The sequence below is a fragment of the Cottoperca gobio genome, chromosome 17 (assembly GCF_900634415.1).
Source record: "Cottoperca gobio chromosome 17, fCotGob3.1, whole genome shotgun sequence".
Taxonomy (NCBI): Eukaryota; Metazoa; Chordata; class Actinopteri; order Perciformes; family Bovichtidae; genus Cottoperca; species Cottoperca gobio.
The window spans coordinates 6,034,508-6,047,639 of record NC_041371.1 but is presented as its reverse complement, the minus strand read 5'-3'; the positions used below and the strand labels follow the sequence as shown (position 1 = coordinate 6,047,639).

The 13,132-nt window shown below is 38.3% G+C and overlaps 1 protein-coding gene across 4 annotated transcripts in view; it reads left to right on the top strand.

The window, feature by feature from the left end:
• Positions 1 to 13,132, top strand: part of LOC115022807 (guanine nucleotide exchange factor VAV3-like) — a 42,174-nt gene that overhangs the window by 19,390 nt on the left and 9,652 nt on the right. For all 4 annotated transcript variants that reach the window (XR_003833957.1, XR_003833958.1, XM_029453905.1 and 1 more), the window contains exons 16-23: positions 1,431 to 1,532; positions 1,984 to 2,075; positions 2,917 to 2,939; positions 4,630 to 4,678; positions 5,924 to 6,054; positions 11,024 to 11,089; positions 11,341 to 11,375; positions 11,526 to 11,642. Coding sequence is in view for 2 of the 4 variants with exons in the window: in XM_029453905.1 (XP_029309765.1) it covers positions 1,431 to 1,532; positions 1,984 to 2,075; positions 2,917 to 2,939; positions 4,630 to 4,678; positions 5,924 to 6,054; positions 11,024 to 11,089; positions 11,341 to 11,375; positions 11,526 to 11,642 (615 nt within the window). In the remaining 2 variants the exon portion in view is untranslated. The remainder of the gene's footprint in view (positions 1 to 1,430; positions 1,533 to 1,983; positions 2,076 to 2,916; positions 2,940 to 4,629; positions 4,679 to 5,923; positions 6,055 to 11,023; positions 11,090 to 11,340; positions 11,376 to 11,525; positions 11,643 to 13,132) is intronic.

The window sequence follows — 13,132 nt, the reverse complement described above, 5'->3', positions numbered from 1 at the left end:
TGTGCAATTTAAAGATATAATACGCAGCATTTTCCTGAAAAACAATGTATAGACTCATATAAAAAACGAAACTCTCTCCTTTAGAATTTATGACCCAAGAGAAACGTGTGGTGGCGTCTGTATCCACAGAGACCCTGCCCTGCCTCTATTTTCTCTGTTCTTCTTATTTTGCTGTTTTTCGCAATGTTTCTTGGCATCAGCGACGAGCTTTTGGGCACAGGGTGTGCAGCCCGTTCTCATTCCCAGTCTCTCTCATATGTTGCGTGCAGAGTGGCTTATCTGTGCTGCTATCGGTGTGTCAGTTTGGGGTGGGCCACACTCACAGAGCAGAGAGGCCAAAGTGGACAGGAGCGCTTCGGCTGCATTCGTTCAGAATCCGGAAATGCGGCACCTTCCCGCAGGGTTGTGCGGAGGTGTGGGTGTGTTTATTTGTGCTTTAGAATGTAACCGGCATGAAACAATCAGAAAATATGGTTTTATTCCTCTGATTCACTGCTTTGTTCGTCGTTGACGCTGTCCCTGCACTCACTCTATAGCTCACTTGGACACAGCTGCACTCTGCAATTTCAAAAATGTAAAGAACAAAAATGAAAAATTTTTACCCCTTCTTCTTGAAACTGTTCTTTCCACCGATACAGAGTTTGTGCATGCAAGCTATGTTTCCCTCTGTGCATTGGGTAACGACGCCAGAAGGGGTCCATTCAGAAAGGAAAAATTGTACCTGTAAAGAGGATGTGGGCTCCTGATGAAGGACCCACTTATGGGAGCACTCAGTTTAAGTGGCTTCTGGATGGTGTGTTCAACACAAAAAGACGGGTTTCTTGTCGGTCGTGTTTGTTCACGTTCCAGAAAGGCTGCAATTCTGCTTGTTTCTCCTCTCAAACGCATGCTGCTTAAAATTGGATTTGTTGGGGCCAATTCACGTCCTCTTCATTTACTGTACACGACACATGAACTGGGGCTAATATTGCTTTTACTTTAGTCAGTTGAAGGAACAAATTGAAAATACCTTTTTGCCACAACAGATATTAGATGTGTTGTCATAAAAGTTTGTGCAGACATTCAAAGTCTCCAGAGCATGAATCCTAATGACTTTCACCTAAATGTTCCTCTAGCAACATTATTTTGTCTTGATCCCCTGACATTTCATCTATGACGTTTGTCCAATACTTGAACTAATTACATTCCCGTTAGCCTTTGTGTTTAGTGCTAATTAGCAATTGTTAGCAGGCTAACACGCTAAACTAAGATTGTTAGCATGGTAAACATTATACCTGCTTATAATCACCAAAACAAAACCGGCGTCGTGATCGTGTTCGCATGCTGAAGTTAGCATTTAGCTCAAAGCACAGCATCGCCAAAGACTCTTTTTTTTTTTTTTTTCATTTAACGTTCATTTAAATGTATTTTGTTCTGATTCCATGTCTCAGATCAAATATTCGACCAGAGAAAGCCAACCACAACACCCACCAGTTCAAGATGTACACCTTTGAAAGGATCACTTCCTGTAGTTTCTGTCACCTCTTGCTCAGGTAATTATGTAGTCCTGATGAAGTCCCCGTACACCACGACTGAAAAAGGATGAACATTAGCTGTAACTTCACAAATTGTTCTATAATGGAAAGTCATCATGTTTTATTGCACTGTTCTTAAGAAAATGCACTTTCAAATATGTTTCACATTGAAGGTACGAAAGGAACACCATGACATTATACACTTCAGTCTTCAGTCACTTTTTTATTTTTTATTTAGCCTCTCACTGGAAATGGCTTCCTAGCGCTGGGTTTAATTGAGATAACTAGACACTACAGATTGTTAGCTGTCTCCCTTTTCGGCAGACAATATCAATTTTATAGTTTTTGAAAGCTGAAGGACATTTCCTGTGTCATTTTTCATCAGAAGCCTGAAAATTCAAAATGTCAAGTTATTTCTCTTTAGGACGCTGTTATGCATGAAATATATCCTGTGCTTTATTGTGTCCAGGGGCATCTTTAACCAGGGTTACCACTGTCTTAAATGTGGGCTGGGGGCTCATAAGGAGTGTCTGGGACGACTGGGAATCTGTGGGAGAACAGGTGAGATGGAAGACTCCAAAACAAATTGCGTTTCACTTTTTTCAACGATTTGGTCTTTAACGACTTATCGTCAAAACTAATGTGTATATTCACGTCCCTCAGAGAACATAGAGACCTTTCCTCCAGCTCCACAATCAGGCCACAATTTCCACTTATACACACAAAATATTAAAATCTAAAAGGCAGATTGCCATTAAATTTATTGAGCACATTCATGCTCCCTAAAGAAGGAATCTCATTACAATTGTGGGCACTCCATGAGCTTCCCCTTAGAACCACACACACACACACACACACACACACACACACACACACACACACACACACACACACACACACACGACAGATTGTCAACCTTGGACAGAAGATATCTAACAGCTGGCATACTACAGGATTTGATATAAATATTCATAGTCCCCAAAAATGTATCTCCCCTGAATGATGTAACGCGTTGACCCTCCCTAACTTTTCTTTCCCCCTTCAAAGACAATCAAAATGCTGATATTAGAAAAACATATTACACATGATGTTTAGCAGTTAAAGCTAGATTATGCCAAACACATATTCAGCAGTTGTTGCGTCTTACTCCTGTGTCAAGCTTCAGCTGTTTGTCACCAGTCTGGGGCTGCACTCCGGGTACATTACCCTCCCTGAATACACAGACAGCTAAAGGCAGCGCAGGCCTTTGACAAGCCTTCTCCTCACAAGCGCTGTGGTCTTTATGCATTCTGAGGCGTGATGAGGGCCAGCAGAGGTTGACAGTTGAGGTTGTATGTCAGTAAGCCACCACACACTCATATTGTATTCTTCTCACTGTGTCTTGTCTCTCACCTGACTGCAGATTCCGCCAAGCCGAAGCCCAAGGTAAGACCTGAACTGTTCCTCTTCTTTGACTTACACCAACATACTTAGTGAAGCATAACAGAGCAGATAAGATAACGTACACCAACACACGAGGAGTTCTTATTGGTCAAAAACTAATAACAGCTGGCCAATGAGATCTCCTGCTGCTGCTCTGTGGGTTGGGCATCATTAGTTTTTTTTTGGGGGGGGCACACGTCTTTAAATAATAATAATAATAATAATAATAATAATAATAATAATAATAATAATAATAATAAGTGCTTCACAGCAAAAAACATAACAATTAGTACAAGGACTGAATAAGAGCATTTATAGTACAATAATCACAGTGTTGATGTAAATGAGTGTGAAGTACCATTATAAAAATAGAAGAATTAAAATAGTATAAAATAGCAGATAAAATAGCAGAAATGAAATAATATAATATAGCAGAATTAAAATAGCAGATAAAATAGCAGAATTAAAATAATATAATATAGCAGAATTAAAATTGTATAAAAATAGCAGAATTAAAATAGCAGATAATATAGCAGAATTAAAATTGTATAAAAATAGCAGAATTAAAATAGTATAAAATAGCAGAATTAAAATAATATGATATAGCAGAATTAAAATTGTATAAAAATAGCAGAATTAAAATAGCAGATAATATAGCAGAATTCAAATAATATAATATAGCAGAATTAAAATTGTATAAAAATAGCAGAATTAAAATAGCAGATAATATAGCAGAATTAAAATTGTATAAAAATAGCAGAATTAAAATAGTATAAAATAGCAGAATTAAAATAATATGATATAGCAGAATTAAAATTGTATAAAAATAGCAGAATTAAAATAGCAGATAATATAGCAGAATTCAAATAATATAATATAGCAGAATTAAAATTGTATAAAAATAGCAGAATTAAAATAGCAGATAATATAGCAGAATTAAAATTGTATAAAAATAGCAGAATTAAAATAGCAGATAAATAGCAGAATTCAAATAATATGATATAGCAGAATTAAAATTGTATAAAAATAGCAGAATTAAAATAGCAGATAAATAGCAGAATTCAAATAATATGATATAGCAGAATTAAAATTGTATAAAAATAGCAGAATTAAAATAGCAGATAAATAGCAGAATTCAAATAATATGATATAGCAGAATTAAAATTGTATAAAAATAGCAGAATTAAAATAGCAGATAAAATAGCAGAATTAAAATAGTATAAAATAACATTGTCAATGCCAATAACAATGAAATAGATAATGGAACATAAGTCATAATAAAACTATAAACCACGATCAAACAGTTAAAAAGTCTATGCATTAATATTCCTGTGGCACACTTGGACAAAATCAGTGCTGAAGTTTGCCTCCCGGATATTCCTGTTTATGCAATTTGTGACAGTTAATCTAAAAAGTGAACACTCTGTGATACCCGGGTAGGTCGTGGACAATATGAGGATAATAATTTCCTATATTTCTTTCTCCCAGAAATGCTCAGAAAATGTTACTGTCGCTTACTTTTAAAAGGGTTAGACAACACATCTGAAGAGTATAACGCTCATGGATGATTGTATTAAGAGTCTGGTTCATTCTTCAGGTCAGGCTTATAGAATGGCCTCTCCATAATCTATTTTTCTCTCCTTTGATCTTTCTTACTTACCTTGTTTTCTTTCTTTTTCTCCATTTTGCTTAGGCTCCTTTCCCTCTCCATCCTCAGGAAATCACAACTCCACCAGACCCAGGTCAGTATGGCTTGACCGCTTCACTTGTTCACCTAGTAAGGGCTTTACACGGTACCTCTTAAGCTGCTTTCATCTCGCTTCTGAAACAAAACACAGAAATGATGAAAAGGGGACGGTTATCCAAAGGTGTGAGACCTTGGAAGAAGAGGATGGTGGGTTAAGGCTTACCCTGAGCAACAACAGTTTCCTTTCAACAAACATATTTGAAGAATAACCAAGGAAGAAACATTAACAAATGCACACAAAAAAAGCCCTTTTCTCATCGCATGATGTGATGCTTAAACCCAAGACGGCATTGAGATGAATTGGAGTGGGTGGAATCATTATGAGGACTACAGCAGGAGAAATGCTGGCAGAAAAGCACTTCCAACTGTCTATATGCCTCGGCCTCAACCGCTGAGCTGTGCCTTTGTGATAAATCAATTTCCATAAGGGGCTTTATGAGAAGGACAGCCATGCTTATTGTTCTTATTAAAAACATGAATGTGAGATATTCCATTCATCCGAGGTCACCGTCAGCTAATAGTTTCCTCGAGCTGGTTTGCCGGGGAGCCGTGGCTGGAGGGGAGATGTGTCTGAGGGAGCTGGATGTGTGAGTCTGTGGAGAGTAAGTGGCTTTGTCCTTAAAGTTGGCAGGGGTGTTTAGTCTTAGCCTTAGCCGGATGCTTGTGGCTGTGTTTGTCTGCCGTGCCGAGGAAAGATTGGAGCTGCACCGGAATCATAGAGATTAATTTCCTGCGAGAGTAAATCGCTGCTTTTTTTTAGGATTGTGCTATTCATTTGGTGTACACTTCAATCAAATTGACTGTCAAGGATGTCGACATTTATGTACACATTAGGGGTCAATTGCGCTGAAACCTTCAGTCCGGGAATTTGCATTGTTCACATGATTAGTGCAAGAAATTAAAACAAAAATAAAAAAGTCTCACTCACCTCTATTGATATTTAGTCACGCAGATAGTTTATAACCCAATGCATTGCAGTTATGTTAATCGTGCTCAGAGAATGAAATACATTTGAAGAGCAACTTAACAGCAACCAAAAATCTCAACAATTGCTGTTGTCAGTAAGAAGAAGGACAGAAGCCAACACTCTCATACATAGTTACAGTATTTTTGATCTATTACCTTAAAGCTGTGATGAATCAACACACGGTATTCCTGCTCTTGCGCCTGCTGTATAAGACTCTCTGATAAATGTTTAAAACGTTGAGTATAAATGTGTTTGTATTCCCTTGTCTGCTAGGTTTACCCAGGATGGTTGTGATCAGAGACTACAGTGGCATCCCCTGTCCCCAGTGTGGGCCCCCACTAAGCATTCATGCGGGGGATGTCATTGAACTGATGTTTGCCGACCTGCACAGCTCCTGGTGGCAGGTGCGTGTCACTCAGCTCATCCTCGTTTTATCTTAACATCTGTGACTCTATGAAAAAAAAAAAACATGTTTACGGCTCACCCGGTTGGCTCGGCGCACGCAACGTCTTTGCAGTGTCACGGGTTTTGAAGCAGGTGCCGCATGTCACCTGCTGGATGTCCTTCTGTCTGAGGAAAAAAAAAAAAAGCTTTCAAAAACATTTTAATAGGGTGACATCAGCAATTTATCTCCCTTCGGCCATTATTGTTTTATAAATCACAAATGATATCGCGGTTGTTTTATCACATTCTGTGTCCCGTCAGGTGAGCCATAAATATGACATTATTATGAGGTCAGCGTTAATGAAAAGATATGAGCCGTAGATCTGTATGAACTCCGCAGAACCTCAGTTACATTACAAATAGGATATCTGTCCGTTCTTTCACTCCTCGGTTTGAATCACAGCCTCCATCAGATGATCTAACCAATTAGTGGCTTCAGTTGATTAATTGAGTGCCACGGTGAGACGATAAAACAGCAGACGTTGGAGCCTCTGGAGGATGTTTTAATGGCTGGTGCACAACCTCAAGTACAGGCACATTTAGCAACCATCTCACGAGGTCAGCCAAAGGTTGACAGTGTTTGACCTTATCTATTTTTGAAAGGATTTATCTGGGGTCTTCCGGCAGCCTCCCTAGCTGTTTCTCACTCTGCTTTACGGCGGCATTAAAGCCTCATCCTCCTGTTGGTGCTGCTCCAATCAGACTGCGGTCTTTGCCAACGGCACGGCTGGGAGTTGGCTGTTAGCCCGATTTCCTAAGCATCATGTTTCTCTCTGTTGTGACAGAGTACAAGGTGGATGGTGAGGACATGAATGCCAGGAGACTTCTTGTAAGCCGATAGAACGGCGAGCAGAATGTCACGCTGCAGAACTGATGGCACTGCATTGTTTGCTACCATGGTAACCATGCATGCTGGGAGGGGATAATTAAAATAATTAAATGATAATACACATTTGTGTCTATTCCTGCTTGGTGCATAATGACACTGCAACAAGGCTGTCCACCAAAAAGTCACATCCAATTAGCCAATTTTTTTTTGGCTTTGCAAGTCAGTGAATGAGTGCAATTATACTTAGATATATATATATATATAGAATATATGTATGTATAGTATATATAGGTAATGTATGTGTATATCTGATATCTATCTATCGGTCTGTATGTATGTATGTCTGTATCTATATATATATATCTAGGTATGTATGTATGTATGTTGTATATTATATATATATATTATATATATATGTATGTCTGTATGTATGTATAATATATCTATTATGTATGTAGGATGTATGTAGATGTATATATATATTATATTATATAATATTATATATATATAGGTATTTATGTATATATATGTAATCTCTAGTTTGAGAGAGGAGAAGGAGAGATATAGTATAGATATATTTTATAGATACCAGAGATATATTATTATTATTATATAGATAATATATATATATGTATTAATATATATATATATATATGTTATAATGGAGAGGTGTATGTATTAATATATATTATAGATATAGTATATATGTGTATGTATAATATGATATGTAGAAAGATCTTCTCTCTCTCTCTCTCCTCTCTTTCTTCTTTCTCTCTCCCTCTCTATCCCTCTACCTATTCTCTTTCTCTCTCTATCTATCTTCTCTTTCTCTCTCTTATCTATATCTCCTCTCTCTATCTCTCTATTATCTCTATTCTAATTCTCTCTCTCTCCCTCTCTTTCTCTTTCTCTCTCATCTCTCTCTCTCTCTTTTTCTATCTATCCTCCTATCTCTCTATCTCTCTCCCTCTCTCTCTCCTCTTTCTCCTTTGTCTATATAGTTATATATATATGCATACTGTGGTATAGATCTATGTATTATGTATATATATATATTTATATATGTGGTATATATTATATATTATATGTATATATGTATATGTATTGTGTATATATGTAAATAGATTATGTATATATATCTATATATGTATATATGTATTGTATTATATATATATTATCATATATCCCTCATATATCTATATCTATATTGTCTTTTTATATCTCTATATCTAATATATCTATCTCTCTCATATTTATATATATCTATATGTCTCTTTCTATATTTCATCTTTCTCTATCTATCTCTCTCTCTCTTTCTTCTATATCTATGTCTATCTATCTCTATCTCTACTCTCTCTCTATCTCTCCTCTCTCTCTCTCTCTCTATCTCTCTCGTCCTTTCTCTTCTTTCTCTTTCTATCTCTCTTATCTCTCTCTCTCTCTCCCTCTCCTCCTCTATTTCTTTTCCTGTCTCTCTTTCTCTTTCTCTCTTTCCTTTCTATCTCTCTCTCTCCTCTTCCTCTCCTTCTCCTTCTCTCTCTCTCTTTTCTCTTTCTCTCTCCTCTCTCTCTTCCTCTTTTTTCTCTCTCCTCCTACTCTCTCTCTCTCTCTCTCCTCTTTCCTCTCTTTCTCTCTCTCATCTCTCTCTCTCTCATCTCTCTCTTTTCTTATTTTCTCTCTCTCCTCTCTCCTCTCTCTTCTCTCTCTGTCTCTCTCTCTCTCTCTCCTCTCTCTCTCTCTATCTCTCTCTCTCTCTCTCTCTCTCTCTCTCTTTCTCTTCTCTCTTTTTCTCTCTCTCTCTTCCTCTCTCTCCTCTCTCTTTCCTGCTCTTCTCTCTTTTCTCTCTCTCTCTCTCTTTTCTCTCTCTTTCTCTTTCTCTCTCTCTGTCTCTCTCTCTCTCTCGCTTCTCTCTCTCTTTCTCTCTCTCTCTCTCTCCTCTCTCTCTCTCTTTCTATTCTGTCCTCTCTCTCTCTCTTCTCTCTTTCTCTCTCTCTTTCTATCTTCTCTTGCTCTCTATCTCTCTCTTTCTCTCTCTTTTCTCTTGTCTCTCTCTCTTGTCTCTCTCTTCTCTACTTCTGTCCTCTATTTCTCTAGTCTCTCTCTCTCTCTCTCTTTCTCTCTTCCTTCTCTCTCTCTCTCTCTCTCTCTTCTCTCTCTCTCTCTCTCTCTCTCTCCTCTCTCTCTCTCTTCTCCTTCTCTCTCTCCTCTCTCTCTCTCTCTCTTCTCTCTTCTTCTCTCTCTCTAATATTATATATATATAGATATTATATATATATGATAAATATATATGGGTATATTGTATATGTATATGTATCTATAATGTATAGTGTGTTTTGTATATATATATAGATTATATAGTATAAAAATATTATTAAGCATCACAGGTGCAAGGCTATTGGACACAATGTTAATGAAAAAGCAACAACTTTTACAGTACCAAACCACACAATTTTTTAATAAGACACTGTATCAATCATGTAGTTTGTTTAAATGTATTTATGGTTTGTGTTCTTACTTTTTTCACATTTCTGCGAAATTTCTATAGAGCGCGGTAATGCATATAAGCAGCTGGTGGCAGTAATGAGTTAAAGAATGTAGGATGCAGGAAGAAAAAAGAAAAAAGGCAGCAATCTCATATAAACAATACAAGTTTCACAGCATGCAAAAAGAAAAAGAAAAAGTGATTGGTCTTACAATGCCTTTTGGTGGGAAACACTGAATCTAAAGAAAACCCTCTTTGTTTACGATGAAATCTCCACAGGGTACCTTTAATCTTCATCGTCCCCAGTGGCGCCAGAGGATGGAATTACAGAACATTGAGAATTCATATCCCCTGTTACCCAGGAGGCAATTATCCCCCATCCCACTGGCAGAACAATACAATCAATCACTGTAATTTCATTTGATCCTTTGGCTGCTGCCTGTTTATGCCAACAGAGTAATAAGTTTAATCTTTATCATACGCTTATCGAAGGCATAACAAATAGAGAGGGGCTTTCAAAAAAACCTTTGATGAAATGTTATTACACAGAATGAATCACAGAGATGGGTAAAGATTCGCTTTCCAATCTAGTTACAGCCGGGGCTTGCACGGTCCCAAAAAGCATTTCATACTCTAATAAAGAGGAGTGAGGAGGAAAGCATAAACAGGGCAGGAAGCTGAATGAGGAGCTCCACATGCCCTCAACACTCACCCTCTTCTCATATCGACTCAATAGACTTCAAATTGACCTCAAACTCATAACTGGAAACTCAAATTATCTTGTGCTTAATATTGACGTACTGTATATGCATATTACCGTGTACGAGATAATGTACACGGCAGAGAATCAAGGTTCAAGTAGTTGCAAGTTTATATGAAAATTAAGTCATTTGTTTGTGGTTTATTTAGTCTGTCTACACTATGTTTGTTGAAGGAATTTAATAATTTTCATATAAAGCTTATGTTGTGCTTGAGGCCGGTTAGCTTAAATGAAATTCTTAGTCTTTAGTGCATGCCAGAGAGCTCACGCTGTTTGGATATTCAACGACCAGCATAAGATCCATTATTTAGTGTTAAACGAGGCTCTTGTTTTGATGCAGTACAAATCTAACTGCCGGCAGAGTTTGAACCATAATTAACTCGGGCTGCAAATTAGATGCACTGCTTGTTGTGTGCTAATTGCTGAGGATTTATTGAAGCGAGTGTGGGAGGGGAAGAGGGAGAGGGAGAGAGGGAGAGGGAGAGAGAGAGGAGGAGGGAGAGAGAGAGAGAGGAGAGAGGGAGAGAGAGGGAGAGAGAGGGAGAGAGGGAGAGGGAGAGAGAGAGAGGGAGAGAGGGAGAGAGAGGGAGAGGAAGAGAGGGAGAGAGGGAGAGGAAAGAGAGGGAGAGGGAGGGACGAGAGAGAGAGAGAGAGAGATGAGGAGAGGGGCGAAGAGGGAGAGAGAGGGGAGAGAGAGAGAGAGAGAGAGAGAGTGAGGGAGAGACAGAGAGAGAGAGACAGAGAGAGAGGGAGAGAGAGAGAGAGAGAGCGAGAGAGTGAGACAGAGAGAGAGAGAGAGCGAAGAGAGAGAGAGGGAGAGACAAATATAATGCGATTAACAGCCAGTTGCCATTGCAGGGAAGAGTTCTGGCGACCAGCAAGATTGGCTTCTTTCCGAGTGATGCTGTGAGGCCTTGCCCGTGTGTAAGTGTGCATATTTTGTCCTGATCAATAACACACACTGAGTGTGATTACAATGCATTCAGTAGATAATGGCTACTATTGATGTTTTGGCAATGCAATGTAGTGCTTTTCAATTGCACTTTTTCGTCTCTGTAGAAGACTGATTTTAGCCATTAGATGTGGCTTGAATATCACATTACAACAAATGACCTGCACCCCTCTGTATCGACTCCATTAAAACACAAAATAACCACAATTCTTTTCCATTCCAGGTTCCAAAACCTGTCGATTACTCTGCCCAGACCTGGTAAGTGATACAAACAAACGACTGTAGATTGCTAACAATAACCACAAGTCATTCTTACTCTATATTATTGATTGCATTGACTGTTCTTATCCTCGTGTTCAGAATGATTGATTGCAGTGTAAGTGCAGTAGTTGTTCATGGGTGGTTCAGGTTTGCAGGGCCAATGGAGAGATACCAGGCCGAGGTGGAGCTTCTGGACCGAGGAAACAGCACCTATCTCATTCGACACAGGAGTAAAGAGTGCACTGAATATGCCATAAGTATAAAGTAAGTGACATGATGGCTTGTTTTTCCATTTATTTCCATACTTAATCTTCAATTTCCACTCACTTCGGTGTACCAAGCACGGTGGAATAAACGAAACACATGCGGTCAGCAGCAGTCTTGTGGACAAAAACACCTTATTGTTAGAGGCAAGAGTCATTCAAGCGAACAAAATGCCCACATGCAAATAATAGCTCCACAGAACAGTAGAGCGGTATTTTGAAAACAAGCATCTCATCAAATGTTAAAAGTGGATGTGCTGCAACAGAAGGAGGTCACGCTGTGTTCGACTCATGCCAATGAAAAACAAGAAGTTATAGTCACTATGTAAGCATGAAGAATGGAAGAAAGTTTTCCTGGTCTGATGAATCACAGTTGATCCTAAAAAGCAGATTGTGGGGGACAGTAGTACGTTTTTTTTTTAAAGGCTTGTTTCACCCAAAACAACGAGGTGGACAAAACTGCTTATTGCATTTGGAGTTCTTTTGTTTTTGTTCATAACTTTTGCAGTTCACCATCAGATAGATTGTTTATAACATTATACCCCAGCTGTCACTTAAGTTTTTAGGCCTGGAAAGTGACAGTTTAGGCGTCACATATGTCGATTATTTGAAGCGGTCAGAAGGCATAAAACATTGTTTAATATAGCACTGATGATTTCCAGTTAGTATTTACCCTGGATAATCCCCAGTTTTCATTGGAACTACTTAGTACAGAAGAAATAGTCCCTATTAAAAAACAAAATACATAGATATACTGTATATTGAGCTTCAGGTAGATACATATCCCCTAACCAAGGAAACGTTCTGCATGACAAAACACTACAGGTAACTGCAAATCTTTTTTTGTTGTTGTTGTAATTTAGGTTTTCAGCATCCTGTGTCAGCGTTGCAGGGTTCCTTTGAACCTTACATCATACCTACACATTATTGTAGCTCATTTTAGTTTAGCCTGATGGCTCAGTCCACACATCTCCTGGTGGAATTGGATCTATTTTACCATCTATAAATTGTCTGTCTTTTCTGCTCAGACATATGTTCAAGGAGAGCCTGATAGCTTTGCATCATACTATTTGCTACTCTTTGGCTATCGGTCTTAGAAATGTATTTCAAAAAGAAGGCTGGAAACGCACTTGAATTGTAGATAAAAACATCCGCTCCCTTTACACTTAAATGGCTGCTTTATCTGGAAGTTGAGTGCCTCTTTTGAAATACAACTCTGGCCATTTAACTTGTGAATATCTTTCAGGCTACATCAAAGCTTGTAGTCTTTAAAAAAAGAAAAGAAAAGGGAGTTTTTGAATCCTCTCGACCTGACATGATGGCTCTAAGAGATTAGAACGATTGAGAGTGCACTCTGAAATTGTGTTTAGATGTTAAGACTATTTAGACGGTGACAAACCATTCCAGCCCATTTGGTTTGGTGGACTCACACCGTCCCTCATTCAAAGCTTTGATGTACAGGGCCAGTTTCTGAACACTCCAATCCTAATT